The 12,137-nt window shown below is 42.4% G+C and overlaps 1 protein-coding gene across 8 annotated transcripts in view; it reads left to right on the top strand.

Moving 5' to 3' along the window:
- The window catches only part of frmd4a (FERM domain containing 4A), a 93,005-nt gene that overhangs the window by 68,444 nt on the left and 12,424 nt on the right, over positions 1-12,137 (top strand). For all 8 annotated transcript variants that reach the window (XM_079346344.1, XM_079346345.1, XM_079346342.1 and 5 more), the window contains exons 5-12: positions 3,127-3,211; positions 4,570-4,626; positions 5,217-5,239; positions 6,895-6,978; positions 7,109-7,174; positions 7,269-7,326; positions 7,558-7,644; positions 11,768-11,844. In XM_079346344.1, the coding sequence (XP_079202470.1) occupies positions 3,127-3,211; positions 4,570-4,626; positions 5,217-5,239; positions 6,895-6,978; positions 7,109-7,174; positions 7,269-7,326; positions 7,558-7,644; positions 11,768-11,844 (537 nt within the window). The remainder of the gene's footprint in view (positions 1-3,126; positions 3,212-4,569; positions 4,627-5,216; positions 5,240-6,894; positions 6,979-7,108; positions 7,175-7,268; positions 7,327-7,557; positions 7,645-11,767; positions 11,845-12,137) is intronic.

The raw sequence follows: 12,137 nt of genomic DNA, 5'->3' as shown, positions 1-12,137 counted from the left end.
CCGTAACAGAAACAGATAAACGAGGTTAGTTCGTTATGACGGGAACTCAACGAAATTGCCTTGACCCAGGCGTTTAACTTCTGTCGTAGGGCCTCTGAGCTGATCGTGGCTCGTGATTTGCTCAGCATGCACTGAATGCAAATCCCATCAAATAGCTTTGTACGTACAAATACTATAAATGACTCCCAAACATCACAACAAAATGCTTTCCTCTTAGGGAACACACCATTTAATGCCGGAGCAATTTTACAAGAACTGTTATGACAAATATTTTTGAACGGTATTATTGTGCTTAACAGGGTAGAAAATGCTCTTATGAGGCAACCTAACATGAGACATTTCCCCTTAGCAGAATGCTCCTCATGCTGAAGCTGCATGGGAGTCAGTTAAAAGCCATCTCTTCTATGACCTGTTATGGCGGGGTTATTAAATCATACTACAATGCCACACTCCTCCCAGTCCTTTGTACCGTCTAATACAATAGCCCCACTCATATATGAAACACTCCTGAATCCCAAACAGCCACCGGATTGTGTACATGTGACAGAAATACAGAGTGCCTGTTTGTGTGTAGTTTTTGTGTGTGTATATGTGCGTGCTTCTACGTGGGTATCTAGGTTGGCTATTGAGGGAGAAAAAAAAAAAAGGAAAAATGAAGCCGACCTGGGAGGTGATTTTCTGTTCTCTACTCTCCACGAGTGAAAAAGTGCACAGCCCTCCACAACGTCTTTATGCCCACAGACTTACACGCACACTCGCTCTCTGTGAAAGCCAGGACCTTTTTTTTTTAAGATCTACTGCTTGGTCCCTCTCCCCGACACATCTCTATGACGTCATAGACACACCCGTGACTGAGCCTCGGTTAGCAACGTACATAGCAACATGACGCTCAGATCTTTGCCAAACAATGTGACTAAGTAGTCATTTCCTGATCAACATTTTCAGCACAGCACCAGGCTTACGTAACGCACTGACTGGATAGTAAAATTGTATTCTTAGCACTCAAACCTATTGTTCATTCTATTCGACGAACAAAGATGCCATTGTTCGGTGATGAGTAAATTAGATTGCTAATAATGTTGTCATGGTCGTCTTTACTGTTCCTAACAGAGTGCAGTCAGACTGACTTACAAGGGAGTCAAATGTTTGAAAGTGAGCCTGTTTGGTGGTTCTATCAGTAGATTTCTACGCACATGATGTCTTAGTTTTGATAGCTTTACTTTACTAATGCAAAACATGCAGCCTCATTCTAAACCGTGCTTTGCAAACTGTTGGTGATTTGTTTGGTTTTGTGTAGCTTAGGATGAAACAGGCAAGAAGAAATATGAGGCAAGCTGGGGTGTGAAAAGAAATAACTAAATGGATTCTGAAATTGCTGTTTACATGTCCAGAGAGTGCTCACATAATGTTATTGTCATAATAATGTTAGCATCAATGTGTTTGTTAGCATAGCTGCGAGTGCTTATGAAGTCCAGCATTCAAAACTGAATGTAAAAAGTCAAATTAAAAATATGGATAAACCCGAACATAAAGACCCCTCTGAATGAACGCCCTTTAATCTTAAATCAACAATACCACCGTATGAAACGATAATGTATAGTTCTGTGGGGATGATGGGGGGGGGGGGGGGGGCGTCAGGGTGAGGGTCACTATGTGTGTACTTGGACTAATAGGTGTTTGAAGATGTGCTGTTGGTGCTCTGACATCGTGAACTTTGACACCATTTTTAGAGGTTTCATCCCCCACTTTCCTCCTGAAGTTCAGTCCAATCACTGACCTCGCACTCTCCAAATGTCACACCGGCTTCGCCACATCCCCCTCACAAACACAAACACACACATGCTATATCTTCGACACACACGCGCACGAGTCATAAATACAAATCAAATGGAAGAACGATCATTCCAAATGTCAAAAATGAATCCATTATCAATATAGAACAATATGCTTTTTTTTTTTTTTTTGCGTACGTCTTTGTGCAGGCGCACGTTCACGTATGTCTCGTGTTTTCCTGCTAACACTGTATCTTATGTAAAGGCTAGTCTGATGCCCACCTCCTGCTGATTCAGTGGGTCCCGTACTGTGCTGGCAGTCTCATCAACACTGGCTTTAATTAAATGTTCACACTGAATATTGACACGGCTCTTCTCATTTTCGCTCAGCTCAATGTGTAACGCGATTTAAGCCCTTGAATATTGATCCTCTTACAATCCATCTCAATATCTACACTCTCATAAGCAGGAAATCAACACTTTCCTTCACCGGCGTTTTCACAGTAACACATGCTAAGGTTAGATTCAAACATAGCTGTCCATGTATTTCAACTTGTACACTGATGTGCATTTCCACTTGCTTACAATGAGGCGCTCTCCATCCATCCTCGCTCCCCTCTGGCTCTGCATGCATCCATGAGCTAAATTTAGGCTGCATTATTATGTTAGCTCCCTCCTTAACGCTCTGCCAGAAGTGGGTTACTGTGCTGCTTTCTCCAGTATTTGTCTGCTTGCTAGCTTTGTGTGTGTGCGTGTGTGTGTGTGTGTGTGTGTGTGTGTGTGTGTGTGTGTGTGTGTGTGTGCATGTGTGTGTGCGTGTGTGTGTGTGTGTGTGTGTGTGTGTGTGTGTGTGTGTGTCTACTGTATTTGCATGTGGAATTCCTACACACTGCTGATGATGCAGAGAGGCAGACAATGTGTGAAGTGCATCACTGTGCACATTCAACCTCTGGGTGTGTGGGTTAGTGTGTGTTGTTTGTGTGTGTGTGTGTGATTAGTGTGGAATGTGCTCACACTAACAAACTAATAATGGATCATTGCCAGCTACCATGGTGAGAGAGAAAATTGGCTAAATGGGGAGTGAAAAGATGGTGATGTACGGTGGTCAGCCTTTGGTATGGTGGTTGTGCCCCCCTCTGGTCACTTTGGTTATTGCACACTTTTGGTCTCATTTGCACATGAACATAATACCATAATGTAAATATGCACAGTAATTCATTCTCTCACATTATGAGTGTGATTTTTTTTTTTAATAAGTCCAACAACTTTATTTCCTGTGTTTGAAAGTCAACATTTTCCTGGTTGATGTTTCTCTTGCAGAAATATTGAAGCTAATTCCTCTATTTTTTTTCAGGTTCTACATCGAGAGTATTTCCTATCTGAAGGATAATGCCACGATTGAGCTATTTTTTCTTAATGCCAAGTCCATCATCTACAAGGTAAATTCATAATCATTAAAGAGCACATTTCTAATAATGTTGATAAAACTGAATGAAATCAGAGAGACGTATTTTACCCTAAATAGTTTACAGTGTCAACACTGACAGCAATATTTCCAAAGTGATACATTAATGAAATAAATAATCATTTTGTGTTTTTGGTCATTGACTTACAGCATCCCACTCAGAAAGGGCCAGTTGTCTGTTTAATTGACAGTGACTTGATCTGTTGATACTTTTTATCGATGACAAGCAGTTACTTGTCATGTCCAGAAGAGGGTGCATGTGGCATGAAGGAAAATAATTGGGCTGAAATGTCCCAGTTAAAACCTGTAGATATCTGTGATAATGATATATCCATATATTCTTTATTGACAGTAGTAGTACGTTCACTCCTGATGAACTCAGAGACGAAGTACTTGTTACCTGTATGTCAGTTGGTCCTGCTTCACCATTAATGGAAACTCGGGAATAAAGGGGGGAATCCTGCTCTGGGTATAAAGTACAGTGGGTTAAACATAGTAGTTAACCTTCTGCAGTAGGGTCTGTATGAGTGCTGAGAGGTTTTTGCTGTGCTGTAGGGACACAGACAGTGAAATAACACGCAGTATGTGACGAGTCTCAGCCGCACTGGGTGGTACACTCGGGGTGGGTTTGCTCTGTCTAGAGTTTCATCATGGCTGTCTGATCTCCAACCAATTAAGTGGTGGATAGTAAAGGGGAACATTCCTGGCATACTTGACCCACTACTCACTGCCCACCAACCCGTGTCCTCCCCCAACTCAGTGGATACATGGTGTCCCCTCTATATGTCCGTCCACATGGTTGGTGAAAACATGCATGATTTCCACTGATGAGAGCAGTTAAAGGAACAACTTTTAATCAAGCCTCTATGTCTTTCACATAGAGAAATACAATTATTCAACCTGCCTCCTTTTCTCTCCACATGTCCTCCATCCTACCCTGCAGTTTCTACCTTTACCCGAGGTCTAAATGTCCACATAAAGAAAAAGTACATGAAAAACACCAGAGCATCTATTTCTTCCCTTCACCCTCTAAACCCCGTTGCCCAACCCCCTTCCCTTTCCTCTCCTCTAATCTGTGAGCTCAATCTTCGCAGGGAGGTCATGAAATTAGAGAGGGGAGAGAGGAAAAGTGGAGGGGGTAGTGCTGGGGTGTTGAAAGGGACCCATCTTGAATTAAGGGGCGATGATGAGAGGCCAATTCCAAAGATGATCAGAACGACTGCCAACATCGCCCAACATCATGTTTGTGCTACCTAACTTCTCGCTGCTCGCAGTATGAGATGTGTTATTCATGGCCCCTGTCCTCTATTTTCTTTTCTTTTCTCTGTGCAGGAGCTCATTGAAGTGGACAGCGATGTCGTCTTTGAGTTGGCTTCCTATATTCTCCAAGTAAGATACAGCATTTTTGGTTTTGTGTGTGAGTGTGGATTTTTCTTTTAACTATTAGCTAACGTAGCTAAACATTCAGTCCTTTATCAACAGTTATCTACAGTGAGCCCAAAAGCCTCAGTTTTCTTCGTCTGCAACAGAGTTCTTGGCTACTAGCTTTATTTTGTTGGCGCAGTAAGCCACTGCTAATATAACACAGAGCAGCAGGAAGACACTTTTTCACATATTCTCCTCATCTGCAGCTCTGTCCCCCTCGTATCCCTTCTCAGAGTAGGTCAGTCCATTAACTGTGATGCTGCAAGGTCATGTTACACTTTGACTGCGTGAAGGTATGTGTGTGTGTGCGTCTGCTCCATGCAGGTGCAGATGTACAGTATCAGGTATCTGCTATGTAGGGCCTCTAGATGTTTCACTCCAGATGAGGTTTTATGTTTCTATCTGATTTCATCCCAGCAGGCCTCACTGCTCATTCACCTATGCACACAGAACATAAACACATTTTATGGTCACTGCTCAGCGCTCACATATCCATATATGTAAACTGTCCTTTCTGCTCTCTATTCTTTTCTTCTTATCGTTCTGTTTCACAGGAGGCTAAAGGTGATTTCACCAGGTAAGCTTCTTTGTCCTTTTATAGAGACTGTATGTAATCGGCATGTTTCAAGGTTTAGGCTATTGTCAAAGCACAGTTTGCGGGGTAGAAACAACAAGTTACCTGACTTCAAAAAAAGATGATTATTCATTAGCATGAATAAATAGGATGACTCTTTTAATTTCCTGAACATGGCTAGATGTGTTCATGTTCAAACACAAAGAGACAATAGGAAGGATATCAGTGGTCCGTCTGCTCCCCTGATAATTGAGGTGCAACTCTGAAAACTTTTTTTTTTTTTGTCTGGAGCTTCATTAACTTACTCCCTTACTTCTTCTTTCCTGCCATCCCTGTTCCACTTCGGTTCAGTCTTCCAGCCTGTACTGTCAGTCATGAAAAAAAAATCATTGATTACTCGTCTCTGTGGTCTTATAATAACCACAAACACACTAATACATCCTACAAGTGGCTCTTTAGATGTGCGTCTGTGTGAATGGCTTATATGTATGTCATAGTTCTTCCCCTGATCCCTTTATTGTAGCGGAGATAACAGGCTAACATCTCCTCTGACCTCATTTCCGCCGGTGAAGGGAGTAAATAAAACAAAGTCCTGCAGAGGGCCTGGAATGTGACACACTCTAGAGACATTCCTTCCACCCCCTCTCCCTTGTTTTAACCCCATCCTCCCACACACATACCTCCCAGCTCTTCAGACTCTAGAGAACAGTACACTGTACCCCCTCATCGGTATTGAGTTACTCTATATTTGTCAATGCTGCTCCTCTTGGAGTTCCCAGTATGCAAATTAATTGACTTACTTCATGCATTTTGAGTGAATCAAAAACAAATCTGTCTCTACATTTCAAAGAAAATGTTCTTGTGAAGATGTACTTATCACAATGCCATTCCTCAATTCAGATCGCAATGTTCAAAAGGAGCTTTTCTTTGCCTTTCCATCATCCACGATTCCAAATTTGGTCAAAAGAAGCCATTTCACTTTACCTAATGAGGGCTGTCTTTAACAGATATTACTCAATCCAGACCCACAGCAGTCGTCAAATGTCCAAGAAAACATCTGGACAGGGTGGATGGGCTTGTTTCCAGGGCTTTAGCGCATAGGTTGTTATGTTCCCAGGGCTTTCCCCAAACCTCTGGGGCCTTGGCGGAGGCTGGAGGGAGTAAGGCTAGTGGATTATTGCAGTGTACTAAGCAAACTGAATCCTAGGCCAAGTCTCGTTGGCACTCTGCAATGCTCCCTGTCTCATTTAGTCTGTCTTTGTCTTCATCTCATGCCTTCCTTATCTATGTCATGATTTCCTTTTATCTTCCTTGTTTGAGTCCTTGCTCATTACTTCTCAACTGTTTGCGAAAGTGGGCGTGTCTGCAGCTGTTCTGAGGTAGCCCAGTCCAGCATGTTGAACACATACCACTCAAGTTATCAACATTCGACATGACTGATTGCACGACCCAATTTAAAAGAAAAAAAAAATCAGCTTCCCAGGTCATTCTGGTGGAAAGTTTTGATCAGACCTATTATCCTTATTACTAGCAGTCTTCCACTTCTACCGTCCTTTGCTATTGCCTACTATTTAAAGAAAACTGTAAGATCTAGAGAAGAAAGGGAATGTCCTTGCTTTAAGTGATGTTAACCATGCCTTGTGGTTTTATCCTCCCAGTAATGATGCAACCAGGTCTGACCTAAAAAAGCTGCCTGCTCTGCCCACCCAGGCCCTAAAGGAGCACCCATCTCTGGCCTACTGGTGAGACACAAGTTTGTTTTACATAAAAGGAAGAAAAAAAATACCACAGGACGACACACGCTGTAATTTTTGATTATTTATTCCGTTCTTTACAATTTCCCATGTTTCTGTTCTTCCATCTATCTTGCAGTGAAGAGCGGGTCATAGAGCATTACAAGAAGTTCAATGGGCAGTCCAGGGGACAAGCTATTGTTAAGTGAGTGTGTGTGTGTGTTTAGTTTTGTTCGTGCACTGTGAGTAATGCTGTCTTCCTTGTAACCTTTACATGTCTGTCTTTCTGCTCCTCACAGTTATATGAGCATTGTGGAGTCCCTGCCCACATATGGAGTACATTACTATGCCGTAAAGGTACAGTTTTACTACTCTGCCTTTTCTTTTTTCATTCACACACACGCATACCAAGCACATGTGTTTCACTGTGGAACAGCATGCAATTTTGCATTCAAAGATATGAGAGAACTATGTGGACCCTATCTTTGTGTCCACGTCTCTCTCTCTCTCTCTCTCTCTCTGGCTCAGCTAGAGATCCCACACACATTGAGAACGTGTCCTCAGGTTGTCTCTTGTGTTTTATTGTAGGACAAGCAGGGGATACCGTGGTGGTTGGGTTTGAGCTATAAAGGCATCTTTCAGTATGACCACCAGGACAAAATTAAACCCCGGAAGGTGAGATGACTCTCCTACTGATCTTCACAGCAAAAGAAATGATTCTGAATTCTTCCCTCTATCTTTTAACAGAGACATTGTTATTTTAAATGTTTTTGTAGCATAAGAAGGAAATGTCTTCTGCCGGTTTGTTTTCATGGTCATTGTGTCACTTTTTTTTTTTTTCCACTCTGTGACTCAGTGAGCCAGGACATTGTGTTTTATACTGTCTGGAGACCTTCAGTCTTGGAATGTTTTGCATCCTGTCTTTCTTTTGTTTCTGCCTCTCGTTGAATGGCGTCCTCATGCCAGTCATTGCTCTGGGTCGTCTGGGTGAAATCCTTTCTCATCTCACCTCTGACCTCAGTCATGTTTAGGGCCTTGATTTCTGACAGTTAACCTTGTCTCATTGGGTGTTAATGTGGTTAACAGCATCCCTTAATACTTACTGAGCCACAAGACACTCACACTCACGTACACACACACACACACACACACACACAAACTCTGAACTCTCCATGCTGATGAATACTTCCTGTCTGCCTCAGCTCTCCCGTTTGCCACTAACATTGTGCTCTGTCTGCATGTGCGTGTGTATGTGTGTGTGTGTGTGTGTGTGTGTGTGTGTGTGAAGTGAGTCTTGACACGTGCATTTCTGTCTTGATGAATTTCGACCTGTTGAGCTGTTCCTGCTTCCTTCCAATGTGCTTTTAAACTTAGCTGCTTTCAAGGTGTTAAATCGCCATGATAATGGAACAGATCCACTTTGCAGTAGTAATAATAATAATGATAATACATTTTATTTGATGGCACCTTTCAAGCCACCCAAGGTCACCTCACATTGGGCAAAAGCAAAAGCAGTACAATACACTTTATCCTGTGTGGAAGTCACAAAGAGCAGAGCATGAAAAATGTTCTAACTGTCTTATTTACTTAATAAAAGTGTACAGAGAGTGAAAGGGTTTGAAGCTTTCACTGAGGTGTAAAGGGAGGGAAAAGGGGGCCTTCTAGAGAGAGAGGGAACACAAGGAAAAGTTAATACAATTCCCATGCAAGATTTTTTTTTAGATTGCTACTAATAAGGATCCATCAACTGGAGTCATTAGCTTGTCATTCATCCATACTGACCTCGTCACTTTCTTCCCCTTTTTCTCTCTCAGCCTAACAAAGACAAACACACACACACACACACACACACACAAACACACACACACACACACACACACACACACACACACACACACACATTTGGAAGCAGAGAAAGAAAGTGATTGTTAGTAAGTGTTATTCTACTTTAAGTAGCTTGAAATGCATTTCTTGTTAATTCAACAGCAATCACAAGACTAACTCCATCACACACAAAAAACTAAACACACACTCTCAAGCTTTTTCCAGACTTATAAGGCAGACAAAGAGGTGGGTGGTACCCTTTCTTAAAGCTGCTAGTTAAGACCCAGATTTGGTGATTAGTCAGACAGTCCAGTTCCAGTAACCAGTGAGTCAGAGAGATGTAGCTGTGAGACTATTCGAGCCAAACAGCATCTTTTGTCATAGTTATCAAGATTAATTTCCTCAAAAAAACAACATTTGTTATCATTAAAAAAGGAACTCCATTACTACAGTTTGTCAACATGTCGGTGTGAGCTTCAGTTTAATTAGTCTTTTTATGACGGGAGATCCTGTTGTGTCTAAATGCAGACTGAATACTGCACCCTCCAGTTTTATTTGGAGATACTTAATTACTTTCCCCCCTCAACTTACCGCAGGTCAGTCACAGACATTCACTACACACACACACAGAGGAGGGTTTACTGCTGGAGCATACATCACACCAAATGCCTCGTTAGTGTGACCTGACTCATTGAGACAGAGATTATAGGGTGTGTGTGTGTGTGTGTGTTCGAATGACCACCTGACTGACCAGTTTAGGGCTATCATGGAAAAGCTTCTGTAAACACTGTGAAGACACTGCATGAAGTCAAACACAACAAACTACTGTTCATATTAACCTGCACAAAAAAAGTCTTTGCTCTTCGCTGCATACTGACTTTTTATTCTGAAGAGGATTAAGGAAGAGGAAGTGAACACCCACTGACTCTCATTTCAGCTTCTGTCTGTGTTTCATTGACTGCCTTCTCTGATTACTTTTCGATAAATGTCAAAACACCACCACCAAAACGCAAACACCAGGGAGTGCCCCTCGAGGGTATTTATATCTCCATGACAACTGGTCAAAAGTATAGCACACCGGAGCCCCACCTATGGGTGAAACAATAGCCTTTTTTGAGCCCTTGGGTCCATTTCTAGCAAAGAATAACATTTGGTCTCGCTAACAGTTCTACTGGACTACGCTATTTAAACTCTCTATTCTTCATGTAATCCCCAGGGAGTCCACGACAGCCAAGAAAGGCCTTTACACTCCATCAGATCTGACCTTTGCAGCAGCCAGTTGTTTATGTATGATGACAACTGTTTTACAGTCCAAAGGAAGAGGATTTATAGTGTATGCATGAATGACCACCCTTACCCTAAGAACAGAAGCACCCACCAGACTAGACTCTTAAGAAAACGTGTCAGCATGGTTTGTTTAGATATTAACACTACTCAAATAGAAAACTACAAAGGTTTCATTCGGACAAACTTCACAGAATCAAATACTAATCGTCTCATTTTAAACACGACATTTCAATTTTGACTCAGCTTTGTCCAGCTGGTGGAGAGTACAGCATTAGTGGTCTCGTGCCTGAACATAGTTACAAACACCCATCTTATCTCTCAACACCTCTGGCCCATATGTAGTTAACACGCACACACTCACACGGTTGCTCACTATCAGCCTTTCCCGCTATATTTAGCCCCACGCTACATTAGCATTTCGCACTCCATTGAAAATGTACTAGAGTAGTTTGGGTACAAATTTCTTTTTCTTTTCTTTCCGCATGCTCTTGCACACACATACACACACTTATAGATTACATTAGGCTGTGTTTACAGTTTTCATGATATCTCTACCTCTCGTCACACTGCCTATTGTTTGCCCAGGCCGTTAACATTTCGGGGCTGTGACCTCTAAGCACATACTCTCCCTCCCTTATCCTGTCATAGTTTGTTCTTCTTTGTTTCTTTCTCCTGCGTGTCAGTTTTATGCAGCTTAGAAACATTCTTTTCAAATGCTTCGCTAGATTACCTCAGCGGCGCGTGTCAGTGTGTTTTGCATGTCTGTTCCAGCTGATAGATGCGAGCCTGCTTGTCTTCTGACTCCTCTCTTCCCCTAACAAGAAACAGACTTTTTGTGTGTGTACAAACACAAAGATCTGACCAAACAAAGCAAGGGCACTTCAATTACTAGGTACACATAAAGCTTATTTCCCCCCTTATCACTCCTCCCTGACCTCTCATTACATACACACACACACACGCACACACACCTACTAACCACAGAGCCCAGAGCAGGAAGCACAGTCCCTAAGGGAGGGGGGAGGGTCAGGAGGAGTGGAGGTACAAAAGCCCCCTCCCTCCTAAGCCCTCCTAGCGAAGCTACAGGAGAGGAGGAAACTAAACTTTACACGCTCGCTCTCCACCAACACACACTCACGCACATGCCTACAGATGGTGAACACCCATCACCTCGTAAGATTCTGTTCCCCTCCATCTGGGAGGATTTAAGATACACACATGCTTTGGAGTACTTCTTTGGGAAAACTTTCTCGCCCAGCTGGCTCTTGGCTCTATTTAAAGAGGCGCTGATGGTTCATAAAGGGGGCGGAAAAGAGGAAAAAAGAAAATCCGAGCAGGGGAAAGAAAGCCTCCTCCCTCTCACACTGTCTTTCTCCAGAGTGAGGTCATCCAGCGAAGGGTTCCTCTGTGGACAAGAACGCCTGGTCTGGACCTGATCGAGAGCTCCAGACTAGGTTCTCTTTTCTTCCTCTAGCTCCTTCTCTGTTCCTAACTCCTCCTCTTCGCCAGCCTCTATTTTTTTTTTTTTCTGTCCTTCTCATCCCGATCCAGCTCATTTTCCCTGAAAACAAATGGGAACATACAGCGAAGAGGAAAGGGGAATTTGGCGAAGGACTGTGAGGATAATGTGAGAGATGTTTGCTTGTGAGCAGCCCTGAAGAGTGTTTTGTTCCCTCTCAAACCTCAGGTGTTCCAATGGAGGCAGTTGGAGAACCTCTACTTCAGAGAGAAGAAGTTTTCAGTGGAAGTTCATGACCCCAGAAGGTAAATTTATATCACAGTTTAAACTAGTGTCAACTTGCGACTTTGTTTTTTTTTTTCTCAAATAGCTTGAATGTCATTGTGAGGATTCACATAATCAGAATGATTATTATCTTATAACACTTCTATTTCAACGACTTCAAATCATAGCTATTGTAAGTGATAGAGTTTCCCCATGAATATTGGACACCTTCCAGTAGCTTTTACTGTAAATTACCACTGTGCCATATGTGAATGTGGTAAGATTCCTACAACAGAGTGTTTGTAGAGCGGGAAGGGAGAGATAGGAATCTTAT

This window comes from Symphodus melops, assembly GCF_947650265.1.
Source record: "Symphodus melops genome assembly, chromosome: 6".
NCBI classification, from domain to species: domain Eukaryota; kingdom Metazoa; phylum Chordata; class Actinopteri; order Labriformes; family Labridae; genus Symphodus; species Symphodus melops.
This window is presented reverse-complemented; position numbering and strand designations above follow the sequence as displayed.